Source organism: Otolemur garnettii, unplaced genomic scaffold (assembly GCF_000181295.1).
Source record: "Otolemur garnettii isolate 467f Iridium unplaced genomic scaffold, OtoGar3 scaffold00211, whole genome shotgun sequence".
Taxonomy (NCBI): Eukaryota; Metazoa; Chordata; class Mammalia; order Primates; family Galagidae; genus Otolemur; species Otolemur garnettii.
The window spans coordinates 946,370-966,478 of NW_003852606.1; the positions used below are offsets into that span (position 1 = coordinate 946,370).

At 49.1% G+C, this 20,109-nt stretch overlaps 1 protein-coding gene across 2 annotated transcripts in view; it reads right to left on the reverse strand.

Annotated features, from left to right (window-relative positions):
• AP2A1 (adaptor related protein complex 2 alpha 1 subunit) overlaps positions 1-19,245 on the reverse strand; it is a 45,955-nt gene extending 26,710 nt beyond the window's left edge. Inside the window, exons 1-4 of one of the 2 annotated variants that reach the window (XM_003801470.2) lie at positions 18,965-19,245; positions 3,526-3,594; positions 3,261-3,403; positions 2,856-3,049 (exon numbers count right to left, since the gene is read on the reverse strand). In XM_003801470.2, coding sequence (XP_003801518.1) covers positions 2,856-3,049; positions 3,261-3,403; positions 3,526-3,594; positions 18,965-19,031 — 473 coding nt within the window. In that variant the 5' untranslated portion in view covers positions 19,032-19,245. Of the gene's footprint in view, positions 1-1,282; positions 1,303-2,855; positions 3,050-3,260; positions 3,404-3,525; positions 3,595-18,964 lie in introns of those variants that run through there. The other variant, XM_023507867.1, reaches the window with a different exon arrangement.
• Between the last annotated feature and the right edge of the window lie 864 nt (positions 19,246-20,109).

Sequence of the window (20,109 nt, forward strand, 5' to 3'; positions counted from 1 at the left end):
TTTTTTTGAGACGGAGCATTTGAACTATGTCAAATGCTTTGTCACCCTTGGTAGAATGCTGTGGTGTCACAGCTCAGAGCAACCTCAAACTCTTGGGCTTAAGCAATTCTCTTGCCTCAGCCACCCAAGTAGCTGGGACTACAGGTGCCCGCCAATTTTTTGGTTATAGTTGTCATTGTTGTTTGGCAGGCCAGGACTAGATTCGAACCTGCCAGCTCCGGTGTATATGGCTGGCACCCTAGCCACTGAGATACAGGTGCCGAGTCTTTCCTCATCTTTTTAAACCTCTTCTTAAAACATATTAAACATCCTTATTTTACATTCTACATGATCATTCTAATTCTAATGTTACTTTCAGTTTTATCTCTGCTGGTTCTCCCTCACAGTGTCTTACATCCTGTGTTTAGGGATTTTTGGCTGTGAGCTATTCATGTCACAGACAAATAGCTTGGAGCTTCATCAGTGGAAGTCATTGAGGCCTGTGTTGAAAATGAGTTTCTTATGTTTGGTTCTGTTAGATACTGAGTTATTAATGGTTTGCATCACTTTAAATTAAAGGTTGACTTGGGATTTTTGAAGTATCCACATAGGGTAAAATCAGGCTGAGAACCAGTCTGAGAGCTATTCTTTGCCAAGGGTTTGCAGGCAATTTTGCTTACAGTTCCCAAGGGGGTTTATTTCTAGGTCATTCTGACTTTGAGGTGTAGAAAGCCTCTTCTTGGACAAACTTTTCCTTCTATTCCTAGAGGCTACAGGGCCTCCAAACCAATATGTGGGTTTACTCAGTTCAGAAAATCTGGCTCTGCAATTCTGCTCATTCTCTGGGTGTCAGACTTCTCTTAGCTTGTGGCCTGTGTGCTCATTATTTTCTGGCTAGCTCATGAATCCATGAAAAGATACTTTCTTTTCTCTTTAATCCAATACCGGTGTTTCAACAAAAACATCTGTCTGGGCTCGGCACCTGTAGTCTAGTGGTTAGGGTGCTGGTGACATACACCAAGGCAGGTGGGTTCGAACCCAGCCCAGGCCTGCTAAACAACAATGACAAGTGCAACAAAAAAATAGCTGGGCATTGTAGTGGGCGCCTATAGTCCCAGCTACTTAGGAGGCTGAGATAAGAGAATCACTTAAGTCCAAGAGTTTGAGGTTGCTGTGAGCTGTGACGCCATAGCACTCTACCAAAGGTGACATAATGAGACTCTGTCTCAAAACAAACAAACAAACAAAAAATCCCCCATCTGTCTGGGAACTTGTCAACCAGCTCCAGAAATAGAAATCCCACCTATGCTCACACCAGGCAGAGGGATCTGCTTAAAACACACCAGTCGGGGGCAGCACCTGTGGCTCAAGGAGTAGGGCGCCGGCCCCATATGCCGAGGGTGGCGGGTTCAAGACCAGCCCTGGCCAAAACCTGCAACGAAAAGAAAAAACAAACAAACAAACAAAACACACCAGTCGGGCGGTGCCTATGGCTCAGTGAGTAGGGTGCCAGCCCCATATACCCAGGGTAGCAGGTTTGAACCCAGCCCCAGCCAAACTGCAACAAAAGAATAGCCGGGTGTTGTGGCAATGCCTGTAGTCCCAGCTACTCGGGATGCTGAGGCAAGAGAATCACCTAAGCCCAAGACCTGGAGGTTACTGTGAGCTGTGATGCCACGGCACTCTACCAAGGGTGACAAAGTGAGACTCTGTCTATAAAATAAAATAAAATAAAACCAGTTACTCCCATGTCAGTTAGAATAAACTCCAACCCCCTCTAACTATCTCTCATGTTCACCTGTACTCCTGCCACGGAAAAATAAGTGGAAAGCTTGTGCCTACCTTAGATTCTCTGCCACTTGCTGATCCTTTTGCTTGGGACACTCTTTCTTCCAACTCTTAAAATAATTATCTTGTTCTCATCATTCCAGTCTCAAATTACACATCAACTCCCTGGAAAGATCTTCCCTGGCTAGTCTAATTTAATAGCCTTCCCCACTACCCCTGCTGCCCCTGATGTCCCTTTTATTCTTCACAGCATTTGTCACTGTCTGAACTCATCTTCTTTACTTATGTATCTGTTGCCTGAGTCCCCCACTAGATGAAGCTCCCAAGGGTGGACATGACTCCCTGGACTCCCTGCTGTAATGACTGCCTCCCAGGCCCCAAACAGCATCCAGTACATTGTAGATTGTCAAGAAAGATTTGCTCAATGACTTCTTGCCTCAGGATGTCCCCACTGCCCAATCCCACTTCCCTACATGTAGTATTTCTGTTGCTAAATACAACTCCTCACCAACGTCTTGGCCTGATGCCACTTCATTTGAGAAGCCCTACCTGATACCCCAGCTAGGACAGATACCTCTACTATGTCCCCTTAGAGGTATCTGTGCTCCAGACCATAGTTTCAAGAGAAGAATTCTACATTCTATCCTTCAATTTTTCCATCACTATTTATCTCCCACGCTAGACCATGATCACCAGGAGAGCAATGACCATGTCCATCTCTGGTCATGGCCATATCCCCTAGCAATTAGCATACTGCCTGGCACACAGTAGGTGTTCAAAAAATGTTTGTTGAATGATTAGAGAAGATGCAGAAGTTCTTGAGGGCTGTCACCAACATACCTTAAGGTTATCCCTATGTATACAAGATGTTAGAGCTCTGCCTAGGGCTTTAACAGTATCCCACTGGCTTTCAAGGGAAGCTTCTCACACTAGCAAGTCTGCTTGGTGAGATGAGAAGAGACAACTACTGAGGTCCCTAGCCTAGCATCAGCCCCCAGCTGGGAGACACAACCTCTTTGAGACTCAAATTTGGCTGGGTCATTTTCCATATTCCCCTGACCTTTGCCCAAGGGTCCCTAGGGCCTTACCCGGCTACAAGGATGCGGGGGATGTCTGCAGCGAAGGCCTCGCCCATCTCACGGCTGCCCACATTAGCGATGCAATGCAGGGCCAGGCACATAAAAGTGGGGTTTCGGCTGGCCAGGTCATTCTTGATGGCATTGTTGATGAGTCGGATCAGCTCTGAGTTTGAGTTCACCAGCACAGAGATGAACAGGTAACCCTGGGTGGGGAGGGAGGTGGATGTCTGGGAGCCTGTACCTAAGTGGATCCAGCCCCCAATCCTCAGGCCCTAAGAGGCTGTACTTCTAGCTCCTCCTCCCTCAGACCCAAGAGTCCAGCCACCCCGCCCTCAGACCCAGGGGTCCAGCCGCCTAGTCTCTCTTCCCCCAGACCCACAGGTCCAGTCTCTCATCCCTCTTCCCCAGACTTACTATCTGCTTCTCTGTGTACTTATTGGAGCTAAGCAGGTTCACAGCCTCCATGTGCCCAAAGTCAATGTCATGGCCAAGCAGGAAGATGAAGAGCAGTTTGCACACATATTTTTTCTTACTGTACCCATCCAAAGCTTTATCCCCTGGGGCCAGTGGAAGGAAGAAAAGGGAGCCAAAAATGAGAACAGATCACAGTACAAATTCCAGGAGCCCTGGTTCCCAGCTTCCTTCTCTCTCAGAATTGGAGTCTGAGCCTTCAACCTACCTTTGAACTTGGAACGGATGTTTGCCAGTTCTTTGTTGATTCTCTTAATCTCCGCTTCTTTGCTCTTACCTGGGGAAAGGAGAAGGCAGGCTGGGTAGTGAGCGGCCCAGAGAGCTCAGTCACTTGCCCTCACTGTCCCTGGCATGGCCCCGCCCAGCTGGAAGGCAGATTTCCAACCTGGGCTCCAGGCCTGGGGGCTTCTGGCAGGTTCATCTCTGGCTAGGAGCTTCACAGAGGGAAGAACCAGGGCACATTGATCTTAGCAGCCCAGAGAAGCCCAGTTCACACTTCTAGGCTGTCCTTAACTTCCTCCCCCCTTCCAGTTCTTACGGTGGCCCCTGCCCTCCCTTCGGCTCCTGGGCCTCTCTTGTTCACCTCTCAGAACTGTGGAAGCCTTCCTTACAGGCTCCTGTACCAGCCCCCAGCACACATAAAAGTAGGTGACCAATGAATGAATGAAGCTCAGCTAGCTACCTTCTGGCTGTCCTCAGGACTCCACCCCTAAAGATGTCTCCTCTCCTAGTTCTCTCTTTTTTTTTTTTGAGACAGGGCTTCAAGCTATCCCCCCTAGGTAGAGTGCCATGGCATCACAGCTCACAGCAACCTCCAACTCCTGGGCTCAAGCGAGTCTCCTGCCTCAGCCTCCCAAGTAGGTGGGATAACAGGCGCCCGCCACAATGCCCGGCTATTTTTTGGTTGCAGCCATCATTGTTGTTTTGGCAGGCCTAGGCTGGATTTGAACCTGCCACCTTAGGTGTATGTGGCTGGTGCCTTAGCCACTTGAGCCACAGGCGCTGAGCCAGCTCTCCTAGTTCTCAATCCCATTAAGGTCCCAACTGTCTACCAGGTCAGACCCTCAAGTGCTATCCTTCCCTCCTTATGGCCATGGCCTTATGATGTCCTACCTGGCCCGCTCCCCATTGCCTGCCACTTCTGGACACCAGCCTCTCCCCAACTTGTCTGCCTAAGACATTCCTACACCTTTGATAAGACCAACTTGTGAACTGACCCCAGAAAGCCTCCCAACCCCATAGGCCAGGTCCCATGCTTCCTCTGTACTCCCAGTGCTCTGTGGTGCCCCCTTCGGAGCATGCTCTGACTATATGATGACCAGGTCCCAGCTGCCCTCTCCGCTTCTTATGTCCCCCATGAGTCCTTGTTTCACTTGCCCCAGACTTTGCCATCTCGCCCTTGACAGTCTCCAGCACTCGCTCAAGCCATCACTTCTTTCTCTTGGATCAAGCTTCAGAATGTGTTCCTGTACACCTCCACCGTGATCACTGCACTGAGACCCCACACTTGCATCAGTGCAGAAGCCTCCTCTCTGACCTCCCTGCCTCCCTCTTGTTTGTATGTGGGGGGCTTTTGTGACACCAGTTGCCTGATTCCACCCTCCCTACCACAAAACTCTCTGGCCCCTGCACCAGTCACCATACCATTATCATCTATCTTTCTTGGCGAATCCCACCCCACTTGCCTCAAGGGTCTTTGCACATGCTATGCCCTCTGCCTGGGACTACCTCCAGTTATTTGCCTTTCATTTGGCTCTCAGGTCCTGCCACCTCATTCAGAGGCCTTTTCCTGACCACTTCTTTAAATTTAATTCCTGGCTGGATGTGGAGGCTCACGCCTAAAATTTCAGCACTCTGGGAGGCAGAGGCAGCAGATCCCTTGAGCTCAGGAGTTGGAGACCAGCCTGAACAACAGCGAGACTGCATCTCTACTAAAAATAGAAAAATTAGCCAGGCATTGTGACAGATACCTATACTTGGGAAGCTGAGGATGAGGACAGCTCAAGCACAATAGTTTGAGTTTGCTCTGAGCTATGATACCATAGCACTCAACCCCATGGTGACAGTGAAACTCTGTCTCTAAATAAAATAAATAAGTTAATTCCTTCTAATTTTGCTTCTAGTGTTCAAACAAAAAGTCCGACCAACATAGTGGCTGACGATGTAATCCTAGCATTCTGGGAAGCCAAGGCAAGAGAATCACTTGGGCTCAGGAGTTTGAGACCAGCCTGAAGAAGAGTGAGACCTGCCTCTACTAAAAATAGAAAAATTGACCAGGCACGGTGGCTCATGCCTGTAATCCTAACACTCTGGGAGGCTGAGGTGGGTGGATTGCTTGAGCTCACGAGTTCGAGACCAGCCTGAGCAAAGGCAAGACCCTTGTCTCTACTAGAAATAGAAAAACTGAGGTAAGAGGATCACGTGAACCTGAGAGTTTGAGGTTGCTGGGAACTATCAGGCCATAGCACTCTAACCAGGGCAACAGCTTAAGATTCTGTCTCAATAAATAAATAAATAATAAACTAATCAGGCGTGGTGGTGGGCAGTTGTAGTCTCAGCTACTTAGAAGGCTGAGGCAGGAAGATCACTTGAGCCTAGGAGTTTCAGGTTGCTGATGCCAAGGCACACTAGTCTGGAGCAACAGAGTAAGACTCTGTCTCAGGGGGAAAAAAAAAGTCCTCCCTAGTACATTTCACACCATGTATCTATTTTATTTATCTTTACTATCTAACCTTAGCTCCCACTTCAGACCATGAGCATCAGGAAGGAGCTCCTAAAACAATGTTTGGCATACAGCAGGTGCTCTGTAAATGTCTGGATAACTAAAGGGCAGAGACCTACTCTGACCCACAATCTTTGCCAGCCACATCTCTCAGCCCATGCTTAGGCCTCCAGGAGGCTCAAGTGTGCATTCAGTGAATGAATGAAAGAATGAATGGGCTAGGTGTACTGACCCATGCCTATAATCCCAGTACTTTGGGAAACCAAGGTGGGAGGATCGCTTGAGACCAAGAGTTCAAGACCAGCCTGGGCAACACAGCAAGACCCCACAGCTACAAAAAAAAATAGAAAAATCTGCCAGGTATTGTGGTAGACTCCTACAGTCCCAGTTATTCAGGAGGAGTGCTTGAGTCCATGGGTTCAAATGCTGTAGAGAGCTATGACTGCGCCACAGGACTCCAGCCTGGGCCACATAGCAAGACCCTGTATCTCAGTGAGAAGCTGTACTTGGCTGTGTCCCTCAGAGGCTACCTGATCCTTCATTTATTAATTACATGTTTCCAGAGGCCCTGTGGGTCAGACCTGAGCAGGACACTGCTGCTAGGAGCACCCAGCACTTCTGATCAGCCCCTGAGGAGCTCCTGGACTGGAGAAGGGTTGGAAGGAGGGGGTGTCCTGTCAGCCAGACCTGAGGTACAGGGATGGAGTTTGCCCTGGCACTGCCTGGGCCCCTGGTGGAAGCCGCCAGGGAAAGAGACATCTGAGGAAGACCTAGAAACATGAGGAGGTTTGGCGACAGCTCAGCAGCAAGGGACAGCCAGAACTGAGCCACTGGATGAGGAATGTACATGAGAGAGTGGCCCTGGGCCTCAGGATAGTGCCTTCCTCTGGGGGCGGTGCTAGGTGTGCACCCAGGCCCCTCAGAACCAGCTGATGTGTTGCTCTCTTCCTCACCTTGCCTGAAAATTATTCTGTAGGGACCAGAAAAAAACCCCAACACTATCTTTTTTTTTTTGAGACAGAGCCTCAAGCTGTCACCCTGGGTAGAGTGCCGTTGCATCACAGCTCACAGCAACCTCCAACTCCTGGGCTCAAGTGATTCTCCTGCCTCTGCCTCCCAAGTAGCTGGGACTACAGGCGCCTACCACAACGCCCGGCTATTTTTTGGTTGCAGCCATCATGGTTGTGTGGCAGGCCTGGGCTGGATTCGAACCCACCAGCTCAGGTGTATGTGGCTGGCACCTTAACCATTTGAGCCACAGGCACCAAGCCCCAACACTATCTGTTGTGAACAGATTGTAGATCACCTGGTGGCTGCTTAAACTTTGTCATAAGTAGACAGAAATGGGGAAAGCAGTTATGTTTCCCAGGCTAAAGACCTCTGTGGCTGTCATTTTATGCTCTATTACAAGCTACAAGAGGCTGCCACACCTGTAATCCCAGCACTCTGGGAGGCCAAGGTGGGTAGATTCCTTGAGCTCAGGAGATAGAGACCAGCCTGAGCAAGTGTGAGATCCTGTCTCTACTAAAAATACAAAAACTAGGGCGACGCTATGGCTCAAAGGAATAGGGCACCAGCCCCATATGCCGGAGGTGGCGGGTTCAAATCCAGCCTCGGCCCAAAACTGCCAAAAAAAAATAAAAAGAAAAAAAATACAAAAATAGCCAGAGGCTCAGCACCTGTTGCTCAGTGGTTAGGGAGCCAGCCATATACATTGGTACTGGTGAGTTCGACCCAGCCAGGGCCTGCTAAACAACAATGACAACAGTAACAAAAAATTAGCCAGGTGTTGTGGTGGGCACATGTAGTTCTGAAGTCCCTGCTACTGGGAGGCTAAGGCATGAGAATCACTTAAGCCCAGGAGTTTGAGGTTGCTGTGAGCTGTGATACTATGGTACTCTACTGAGGGCAACATAGTGAGACCCTCTCAAAAAAAAGAAAAAGAAAAAGAAAAACTAGCCAGGCATTGTGGTGTGTGCCTATAGTCTCAGTTACTAGAGAGGCTGAGGCAAGAGAATTGTTGGAACCCACAAGTTTGAGGTTGCTCTAAGCTATGATGATGCCATGGCATTCTACCCAGAGCAACAGAGTAAGACTGCCTCAAAAAAAAAAAAAGTAGGCAAATCCTCCCTTTGATGTTGGATGACTGAACAGAGGTCACCCTTGTGGAGGTGGTGGAGGCTTGGGAGGGGGCCCAAGGTGGGTGCCAGGGAGCTAGGAATATTCTTTCTGGTGCTGGTTACAAGCCTGGGTTGCGTCATGGAAAATTTGCCAGTCTGGATACTTGTGATCTGTGGGTTTTTTTATAGCTATGCTATTCACATATGTATATGGATGTACATTAATATATATATATATATTTATATATAAACTCATACACATTCATATGATATAGTTGTATAGCGAAGTTTATCAGTTACACAGAAGATAGCATCAAACAGATATGGACCAGTTAAAGAGTGTTTAAAAACATATATGTGTGGGGCGGCGCCTGTGGCTCAAAAGAGTAGGGCACTGGCCCCATATACCAGAGGTGATGGGTTCAAACCTAGCTGTGGCCAAAAAGCTGCAAAAAAAAAAAAAATATATATATATATATATGTGTGTGTGTGTGTGTATTCTTAAAGTTTTTCTTTTTTCTTTTTCTGAGACAGAGTTTGAATTTGTCACCCTTGGTAGAGTGCTATGGTATCAGATGACAATAACCTCAAACTCTTGGGCTCAAGTGATCCTCCTGCCTCAGCCTCCCACAGTGTTAGGATTACAGGTGTAAGCCAATATCCATTTTTTTTTTTTTTGAGACAGAGCCTCAAGCTGTCCCCCTGGGTAGAGTGCCGTGGCATTACAGCTCACAGAAACCTCCAACTCCTGGGCTCAAGCGAGTCTCCTGCCTCTGCCTCCCAAGTAGCTGGGACCACAGGCGCCTGCCACAACGCCCGGCTATTTTTTGGTTGCAGCCGTCATTGTTGTTTGGCGGGTCCGGGCTGGGGATTCGAACCCACCACCTTAGGTGTACGTGGCTGGCGCCTTAGCCAGTTGAGCTATAGGCGCTGAGCCCTAATATCCATTTTTAAAATATTCTTTCGGCTCAGCACCCATAGCACAGTAGTTACTGCACCAGCCATATACATGGAGGCTGACGGGTTCAATCCCAGCCTGGGGCAGCCAAAACAACAAGGACAACTGCAACAAAAACAGCTGGGCGTTATGGCGGGCACCTGTAGTCCCAGATACTTGGGAGGCTGAGGCAAGAGACTCACTTAAGCCTAAGAGTTTGAAGTTGCTGTGAGCTGTGATGCCACAGCACTCTACCAAGGGCAACATAATGAGACTGTCTCAAAAAGAAAAAAAAAAATTCTTTAAATTGTATTTAAATTATATTTACATAGGCAGTAAAACCTCCATAGTTGACTACCTCCCTACACTGACTATCTTACTTGGAACTAATTTTCATAGACCAGATATGCACTACGTGTATGTGTTACTGTAGTATGCCTATTTCCTTATGCTGACTACCTCCCACCTCTGTATGTTGACCAGTTTCTTATACTCCCTTGGTGGTCAAGTACAGAGGTTCTACTGCATATATATATACATACGTATAGGTATGTTTATGTTTTTTTCTTTAAACAGTCTCTAAATTGTCCATATCAATCTGGTAGTGTTTTCAGCATAACTAATATACTTCAGTATAAAAAAGAATTTAGGTCAGGTGGGGGGGCTCATGTCGGCAATCACAGCTACTCAGGAACATGAAGTGGGAAGACTGCTTGAGGCCATGAGTTCGAAAGCAGCCTGGGAAACACAGTGAGATTCTCCATCTCTTTTCTTTTCTTTTTTTGAGACAGAGTCTTACTTAGTCATCCTCAGTGGAGTGCTATGGTGACATAGCTCACAGCAACCTCAAATTCTCAGGCTCAAGCAACCTTGCCTTATCCTCCCAAGTAGCTGGGATTACAGAGGCCCGCCACTTCATCCAGCTAGTTTTTTCTATTCTTAATAGAGACAGGGTTTCCTTCTGGCTCAGGCTGGTGTTGAATTCCCGACCTCTGACAATCCACCTGCCTTGGCCTCCCAGAGTGTTAGGATTACAGGGGGGGTACCACGCCTAGCGAGATACTCATCTCTTTAAAAAACAAAACAAAATAGAAAGAATGAAAAAGAATTCAGAGAACAAAAGTGTGAGTTCTCCAAAAGAGAAAAAGCTGTGGGACGGCGCCTGTAGCTCAGTGAGTAGGGTGCTGGCCCCAAATTCCGAGGGTAGCAGGTTCGAACCTGGTCCCAGCCAAACTGCAACAAAAAAATAGCTAGGCGTTGTGGTGGGCACCTGTAGTCCCAGCTACTCAGGAGGCTGAGGCAAGAGAATCGCCTAAGTCTAAGAGCTGGAGGTTGCTGTGTGCTGTGATGCCACAGCTGCCCTGCAACAAAGTGAGACTCTGTCTATAAAAAGAAACAGAAAGAAAGGGGCTGTGGCCTTGAAAGGAGGGCAGCTGGCACAGGCTGTCTTAAGGAAAGTAATACCCCAGGAGCCCAGGGACAGTGTATGGGTGCCACTAAGGGTAAAACATGAACAAAAGGTTGAAGGCAGTTGACAGCTTGGGCTAATGGAAAGGGCAACTATCCAGCACTCAGGGCAAGCCAGCCAAGGAGGAGTGAGCTCTCTGTCAGAGGAGGCATGCAAGCATATGAGAGAGCTTTAAAGGGATTCTGTTGTTCACAGAGGGATTTCTTGGGCCTGGCTCAGGGATAAGTCATATCTGCCCTGCTCTTGGGGAGCCCCTAGACATGAGAGGAGACAGACTGGGACAATGGTGTGTATTTTGAAAGAGGCAAATTGGGTGGCGCCTGTGGCTCAAAGGAGTAGGGTGCTGGCCCCATATGCCGGAGGTGGTGGGTTCAAACCCAGCCCTGGCCAAAAACTGCAAAAAAAAAGAAAGAGGCAAACCTCTTTCTTTCTTGTGGGGGCTCAGAGGCTCAAATCAGACCAGGGAGAAAGGCTTCTTGGTAGTTAGCTCCTGGGATCTGAGAATCAAAAGATGAGGTTGACAGAACAGGCAGAAATAAGAGGAAGTGGTTTCCAGAAGGGAAGACCAGCATGTGCAAAGGCCTGGAGGTATGACAGTGCATGGGAAGGGAGGGGTCAGGAAGCTGATAAAAGACAGCCCACAGCAGGGGGCCAAGCCACTTCTCAGTATTCTAGGGTGTTGAAGAACCATGGGAGAAGCAGTTCTGCTTGTGGCTGTGACTATTAGGGCCCTGCAGGTGGAAAGAAAGGCCACCATCTTGTTACAGGTCAAAGTGGGACAAGGCCAAGGAAAATGCTGATGGCCCCAGGGTTCTGCCTGACCTTGGGCCTTCTGGCTGGGAAAGATAATGCCCTTCCTGAGCATTTCAGCCTCACTACCCTGAAGCATCCCGGTAACTCTGTTGCCACCACCCACAGGAATCATCCTGACAAACCTGGGGCCTACCCTAGAGGAAGAGTAACACAGGGCCAGCACCTCACAGCAAAATCTTTCAGAGCCTTCCAGAATCTGGACATCCCATTACTAGGATTGTGGCTTTTTGTCCCTCTTGCACAAGTCCCAACAGCCCTGAGCCATCAGAAAGGGTTCTAGGAGGCAGGCTACTGGATACCTGAAATGTGGTCAAGTGACCAATAGACCAAAGGACTGAATTTCTCATTTTATTTCATTTAAATAAATTTAAATTTAGTAGATCTAAACTTAACTGATCCTTGATTCAGTGACTGGAAAAGTTTGTTTGGAACTCAAATATTTCATAAATCTATTTTTTTAACCCTAAGTATTATGAAATCTTTTTTTTTAAGATCTGGGGTATCGGGAGGCGCCTGTGGCTCAGTGAGTAGGGCACCAGCCCCATATACCGAGGGTGGCGGGTTCAAGCCCAGCCCCGGCCAAACTGCAACAAAAAATGGCCGGGCGTCGTGGCAGGCGCCTGTAGTCCCGGCTACTTGGGAGGCTGAGGCAGAAGAATCGCCTAAGCCCAGGAGTTGGAGGTTGCTGGAGCAACTCCGCCGCACCCTACCAAGGGCGAAAAAGTGAGACTCTGTCCCTACAAAAAAAAAAAAAAAGGTCTGGGGTCTCGGCTCAGCACCTGTAGCACAATGGTTAGGGCACTGGCCACAAGCACCAGGGCTGGTAGGTATGAACCCGGCTCCAGCCTGCTAAACAACAAAGACAACAACTAAAAAATAGCGGGGTGTTGTGGTGATCACCTGTAGTCCCCGCTACTTGGGAGGCTGAGGTAAGAGAATTCCTTAAGCCCAGGAGTTTGAGGTTGCTGTGAGCTGTGATACCGCAGCACTCTACTGAGGGCAACATAGTGAAACTCTTTGTCTTTATAAAAAAAAAAAAAAGAGAGAGAGAGAAGGAGGTGCCTGTGGCTAAGTGGATAGGGTGCCAGCCCCATATACTGAGAGAAGCAGGTTCAAACCCAGCCCTGGCCAAACTGCAACAAAAAATAGCTGGGCGTTCTGGCAGGCGCCTGTGGTCCCAGCTACTCGGGAGGCTGAGGCAGGAGAATTGCCTAAGCCCAGGAATTGGAGGTTGCTGTGAGCTGTGTGACGCCACGGCACTCTACGGAGGGTGATAAAGTGAGACTCTGTCTCTACAGAAAAAAAAAAGAAAAGAGAGAGATGGGGTCTCACTGGGTTGCCCAGGCTAGATTAGAACTCCTGGACTTCTGAGGTTTATCTTACAGGGGTACAAGTGAATCTTTCTAAGAGTAGAGTGTGAACGTTTTAAAACAATAACTGAGAAAATGACATGAAGGCTGTGTTGACCAGTTTGATGGAAGTATTTCGGATTGCATGTGAAAACCCCACACTGTACCCCAGAAGTGCATTAATGTACATAGTTACCATTCAATAAAAAAAAAAAAAGAACTCCTGGACTTGAGCAATACTTCCACCTCAACCTCCCAAGTAGCTGGGAATATGGGTGTGAGCCACAGTGCCCAGCTAAATTTTATGAAATATTAATACAGAATATGAAATATTCTGAGACTATATCCTCCAAACTGAGAAGCACTGAGTATGAAATACAGACCAGATTTCAAAGACTTAGTATGAAGACCAAGTGTGGTGGCTCACACCTATAATCCTAGCATTCTGAAAGGCCAAGGCAGGTGGATTGCCTGAGCTCACCAGTGTGAGACCAGCCTGAGCTAGAGCAAGACCTCTCTAAAACTAGTCCGGCATTGTGGCAAGCGCCTGTAGTCCCAGCTACTTGAGAGGATGAAACAAGAAAATTGCTTAAGCCCAAGAGTTTGATGTGAGCTATGACAGCACAGCACTCTACCAAAGGCAACAAAGTAAGACTCTGTCTCAAAAAAAAAAAAAAAATTAGTATGAAAGGGGATGTAACTATCACCAATGAATTGTAAAATATTGATTGCATGTTGAAATAATATTTTGGACATATTGGGGTAAATAAAATACATTAAAATTCATTTCACTGGTTGTTTGGCTTTTTTACTATGGCAAGAAATTTAAACATATATATATATATAGTTTTCCTCACATCCCTGGGTTAGTCACTCCTCAAATTATTAACGTCATCACTATCCCTGAGTGATCAGATACATATATTCTCCTTAAACAACAAAGTCAACACCCCATCATTCCCTTGGTAAGACAAGCCAAAAGGACAAGCCACTGAGACCCTGCCTTCTAACATATTGAGGGTACACCTGCTGATTGGCTAACTCTCACTTCCCAGACAAGAACCCCAGTGCCCTGGAAGCAGGGATGTATGGCTGTGCCAGTCCCAGCAGAGCAGCTGGGCCCAGGAAGGTATTGAACGCAAATTTGTGGACCAAGGCCACAAGAAAATACCCAGGTGGAAGAATGGGTGCTGGGGCTCAGGCCTGGGGTGAAGGTGGGAGTTTCCTAATGGCACACTAATGTTTGAGAAACACCAAAGCAGATCCTGGTTGCCTTTTTGCACTTTCCACAGTGGCCAGAGGTATCCTATGAAAACTTGAGTCAGGCCCCTTCTGTTTTCTGCTCCAAACCCTTCCATGGCTCCCAGTTGGCTCAAAGTAAATGTAATCTTCACCATGGCCCACAACGGCCTGCACCATTCACCCTCTTCCCTTTCTCACTGACTCTCCTGCCCGCTCCCCTTATAACAATGGCCACTGCAGCTATCTCCTCCTTGAAGTTCCTGCAATACGCCAAGCTCAATCCTGCCTCAGGGCCTTTGCACAAGCTGTTCCCTCTGCCTGGATATCCTCCTCCAGATGGATGTATATCCAATTTAGCCATCAATGATTCTTTGCCCTAATGTCACCTTTTCAGCAAGAAGCTCTTGAGCAGCCCATATAGGAGCACCATCCTGTCCCCATCTGCATAGCCCTCTCTTGCTTTATCTTCCTCCCAACATCTCCTGTCACCTGCTTGGACACCTGATATACTTACCTGGGTTTTGGTCCCTCTGCCCCCTAGAAGGTGAGCATGTAGGGCCAAGACTTTTCTTCACTGCTGTAGCCCTAGCACAGTGCCTGGCACTCAGCTGGAGCTTAGTAAGGACTGTTCCATCATCATCTATCCACTCATTCAATTAGAAAACATATCCTGGCTCGGCGCCTATAGCTCAACCGGCTAAGGCGCCAGCCACGTACACCTAAGGTGGCGGGTTCGAATCCCCAGCCCGGACCCGCCAAACAACGATGATGGCTGCAACCAAAAAAAAAAAATAGCCGGGCGTTGTGGCGGGCGCCTGTGGTCCCAGCTACTTGGGAGGCGGAGGCAGGAGACTCGCTTGAGCCCAGGAGTTGGAGGTTGCTGTGAGCTGTAATGCCACGGCACTCTGCCCAGGGGGACAGCTTGAGGCTCTGTCTCAAAAAAAAAAAAAAAAAAAGAAAACATATCCTCAGGCCTCCTATGGGCCAAGGACCTGCAGAAGGTAGACCTGGGGACCAGAAAGGGTGAGACCCAGGGTCTGAGCGCCAGGGGCTGGGGGAGATGTCAATACTAGAATGGACCCCCACAATGGATCCCCTATGGAGAGGCTCAGGGCCCTGTGTCAGCCAGCCTCCCAGCTCCTATTCACTTGGCAGACTCTCCATAGTCTTTTCCAGCCAGACACTCCCCGACTAGAGCTGAGGCCCTAGATAGGACGCAGCCCCAGCCCTTCCCCTAAGTATCTACCTGTCAGATAAACGACTTCAGAGGGATTCTTGCTCCAGGCAGAAGGATAGGACCACACCCTCAGGCTGAGTCTAGCCTCAACCTCTCCCCCTTCTTATCTGCAGAATTTGCCCTGCCTTGCCCTCCTTAAAGCCTGCCTTTCTCCTCCTTCTAGAATCTAGAGCCTAGAATCCAGACCCTTCTCCCTGAGACCCACTATGCCCTTCAGATCCTCCCCCAGGATGGCCCCCCAATTCCTCTCCACTCAACCTCTATTCATCTCCAGCCCTGCCCCACCCACACACATCCCTTTTCTTCCCTGGATCCTGCATGAAAACCTCCCCCACTACTTGCAGGACAAACGCCAACCACTCACATCCCTCTCTGCCACACACTGCAGCCTTTCTGTAGAGCCTCATCCAGGCCTCAGGACCTTTACACTTGCTATACCTCTTCCTCATCAGTTCTGTGCGTCCCCAGCCCGACTAACTCCTCCACATCCATCCTGCACAGCTCTGAGGTCCCTCTTGAGGCAAAGCCAAGCCTGAGCTCCCTGACCCTGACCAGAGCCCCCATTCTCTCAGCACTGTGGCCCTCTTCCTCTCTGGCCTTAGACAAGTGCAAAATTTTCCCATTTTTTAAAAAATATTGAGATACAATTCACATACCATAAAATGCATGTACCCTTTTATAGTATGCAATTCAGGGTTCCTTAGTATGCTCACAATGCCATGCGACCATCACCACTGTCTAAATCTAGAATGTTTTTAGCACCCCCAAAAGAAGCCCTGTACTCATTAGTAGTCACTCCCTCTGACCCTAGACAACCACTAATCTCCTTTCTGCCTCTATGGATTTGCCTATTCCGGGCATTCCATCTACATGGAATCACACAATCCCCAGCCACTTGTACTTGGCTTCTTTCCCTTGGCATTATGGTCGAGGTTCATCTGTTCTGTAGCACATGTTGACGCTTCCTTCGTTTTCATGGGCCAGTAATATTCCATCGTGTGGACAGACTGCATTTTCTTTACTCATCAGCTGATGGACACTTGGGCTGTTTCCATTTTTTTCGCTATCATAAACAATGCAGCCATGAACACCCATATACAAGTGTTAAGTGTTTGTGAGAAGAATGTGTGCAATCTGTACGCAGCACTTTCTCCCCAACAGGGGCTGGGAGCTGCATTAATGAGGCTGTCCTGTTCACCACTTTGTCACTAGTGCCCACAATAAGGTTTGAGACAGAACAGCCATTCAATATATACTTGCTAAGAAAAGGGACAAGAAGCAGCCTTGATTCTCCAACCCTGATCCCTGTGCTAAGCAAGTCCAAGCCTCCTGTCTGGGGCCTCCCAGTGACACTCATCTGTTTTCTCTGTCCTTCTTCAACCCTCATTATCAAATTGTTTGCAAATACTCTGGCTTTTCCTTCCACATTTATACCAAACCAATCTCTCACTAGTCCCTTCTGAACCCAGTCAAACTAATATTGTCTCTCACCTGGAGGTCTGCAACACTGTCCTAATTTGGTTCCCTGCTTCCATCTCTACTTCTAGAGTCTCACAGTAGCCAGACGAATTATTTTAAAACATCAATCGGCCACGTCCCTCCTCTGCTCAGACAAAGGCCAAAGCACTCACCATGGCCTGCAAAGCCCTTTCTGATCCTGCCCCCGCTCTGCCCTCATCTCTGCCCTCTCTCCCTTTCATTAGACACACCAATCTTCTCCCTCTTGTTTGAGCACACATCATACATACTGTAATGTCAGGAACTTTGACCGCAACAATCCTTTGCCTGGACCCCTTTCCCCCCAAAATCCACAGGGCTTGCTCTACTTTGATATCACCTCAGTGAGGCCCTCTCAGAGCACCATGTCAATCCTGGTCACTCTCCTCCTTTCCTTCCTTGCTTTCCTTGACATCACCAGTCATCTGCAATTGTATCATTTAGTATGTTCTCTGTGTTTATTTTCTCTCTCTGGGAATGGGAGCTCCCAAGAACAGGGATTCTTTCTCACTGCTGTAGCCTCTGCATCTTGAACAGGGCCTGGTACACTATAATAATCAAAAAGTATATTCTGAATGAATGAATAAAGGAACTTTCAGAAACAAGATGCTACCATTTATGGAGTTTGTAGAAAAGAAAACTCAGCCTCAAAGAGGCTAAATAACTTGCTCAGGGCCACGTGGCTGGTGGTAGTAGAGGCAATGCACACCTAATCTGAACAGTGGTCCTGGCAGTCCACAACCCCTTTTAGTGCCACCCCCAACCATGTCATCTCTCCTCCAACTGATAGCCAACAGTTTCCACCCCTCCTGTTTACTGAGCACCTACTACATGCCAGGTCCTTCCATAATTACTAAATTCTAAAATAATCACTGGGCACTTAACAGAAGCAGCTCTTTGGATCCAGCCAAATATCAACAATAGCCAAGATCCATCTAGTGCCTGGAATGTGTGAAAGGCCTTACTCACACACATTATCACAACAACCCCCTCAGGAAGGCACCACCAGCAGTCTTTTCTGACAGATGAGGAAACTGGGAAATGAAGTCCCTCATTCAAGGTCACACAGCTAGGGAGTGTAGGCAGCATTCCAACTTGAACCCAGGTCTGACCTTTTGACTGACCCCAAAGCACATGTAGATATAGCCTCTGAAGACTCCTGGCAGCTCCAAACATCAAAAGACATTGCTCCCAGACTTGAGAGGTGATATGCTGCCAGGCCTCTTCTCATCACATCAACCCTTCCTAGCAGGGATCACAGTCCCCATATTGATGTGGTCAGATAGGGGAGGGTTCAGACACAGGCCTGGGTTTGTGACTCCTGACCCCTGACCTTTCTCTCGGCCTCGGCTTCCCCTAGCTTCCAGCCTTCCAGATCTCTACCCCTCAAACACTCTAGGTCCCTGACTCCTTCCTTGAGGTCTTGGCTGCCCTTTTTCTGACACATCCTCCAAGGCCCCACTCTATAATGTTCTCTCCTTTCCAGGTCCCCGTTCCCTGTCTCAGGTTCTCCCAAGACTACACCTGCAGTCTCTCTCCTCAGTACTCCTTGGGTTCCTCCTTTTCCTCAGTAGCTCCTCTAACCCCCTCCCCAATGACTCCCAAGTCATCCAACCAATCTCCCATCTTGAGGCTCTCTATTCCTCACCAAGGTCTCCCCATAGTCCCTCCTCCTTCCTCTCTTTCCTCCCCAAATCCCTGGACTTCCAAACACTCCCAGACCTCCTCTATGCCACTAGTCATGAGTCTCAGTGCCCTATAGAGCCCCTTCTCCTCCATGACAACCCCTGTCCAGGACCCCAAGCCGGGCTCCAAGAGGCTTCGTGCATTCCATTTCCTTCATGTCCCCTCTGATCTCCTCTCTTTCCATCACTCCACAGGGTATCCCCTCCCCATGAACCTCTTTCCCTTTCTATCTACATCAGGGATCCTCTAACCCTATCGTTTATAGGCTTCCCTAGTCTTTTCTATCATTCCCAGGGGACACCTCTATGTTCCCATTCCTGGGACCTCACTAGCCTACTCCCTTTTCAGACCCTCCCAGACCCCTCTTACTACTCTTGTCATCTCAACAGGCACTCTATGACACCCCCAAACCCTTGCATTCTTCTCACCCCAAAGTTCTCCCTGGGGCCCATCTATCCTCTCCTTCTGTAACAGCAAAGGCTTTCTATTCTCCGGGTCCCTCTCTAACCCCGAACCTCTCAATTCTATGATCTCCCCCACCCCCGCGTCTCTAGTGCCCCCCGGCCGCACGCTCACAGTTCCGGATGTCAGAGATGAACACTGCGAGCCCCCTCATCCCATCGCCCTTGGACACGGCCGGCATGATGGCGGTGGTGTTGGCTCCGGGCCTGGCCGGACCCGGCACAGCACAGCGGGGGCTGGAAGGCGGGGACCGGACGGAAAGGACCCCAGGCAGCGTAAAGGAGCCGAGCCGGCCGAGGGTGAAGGCTGGCTGGCTGGGCGGGCGGGCGGGCTGGCAGGCCAAGGCACCGCCCCTGGACCCTCCCCTAAGCTCCCCTGTCCGGAGGACTCAGCCGTCCATTGGCTCTGGCTACTGCCGCTCAGGTTTGGGCTCATCCCCCTACTTTTCCTCTCATTGGCCTCTAGGCAAAGGCACGACACTACGATTGGTCCAGTCCTTTGCTATTTCCGTTCGGGAGCGTGAGGGAGGAGGCGTTGCCGGAGAGACAGACAGGGATCGATTACATACCCTGGGACCGCCCCCTCCGCGCGCCCTTGTTCAGCACTGATTGGATCTAGCCCCTTTCTATGAACGAGGGGAGGGACGTGAAGGAAGGCGGGGAAACCGGCTTGAGAAGGGGGGACTTGGATTGACTGGGACCAATGGGCGAGTAGATCGCCCCCGCTGGCGTTGTGGATTCGTGGATCTTTTGTACTTCCGCCCTCGATTGGGCGGTTGTGGGGGCGGGAGAAGGGCGAAGAACCGTAGAGACGGAAAGAGGAGAAGGTGTCACTTGGCTGGTCTGGGATAGGTGGAGCGAAGCCTGCAATTCCCTGCTGCAGAGCAGGGGCTAGGTGGGGCAGTAGAGCGTGAAATGTTTACTGCGCAAGCGTCTCTGTGTTCCTTTTATCCCTACTCACTCGCTCTCCCCCTACTGCTAAAATGTTCCTGATAGTCTTTTCTTACCCATCCCCCATGCTTTACAGCGAGTATTTCGGTATTTCCCGGGAGACCTAGAATCCTGGATTTAGACAACTGTTTCAAGGCTAGCCCATTAAGCAGAGGTCAAAACTGAGGTCCAGGCTTGGCGCCTGTGGCTCAACCGGCTAAGGCGCCAGCCACGTACACCTAAGGTGGCGGGTTCGAATCCCCAGCCCGAACCCGCCAAACAACAATGACGGCTGCGAGGAGGTGTTGCCGGAGAGACAGACAGGGATCG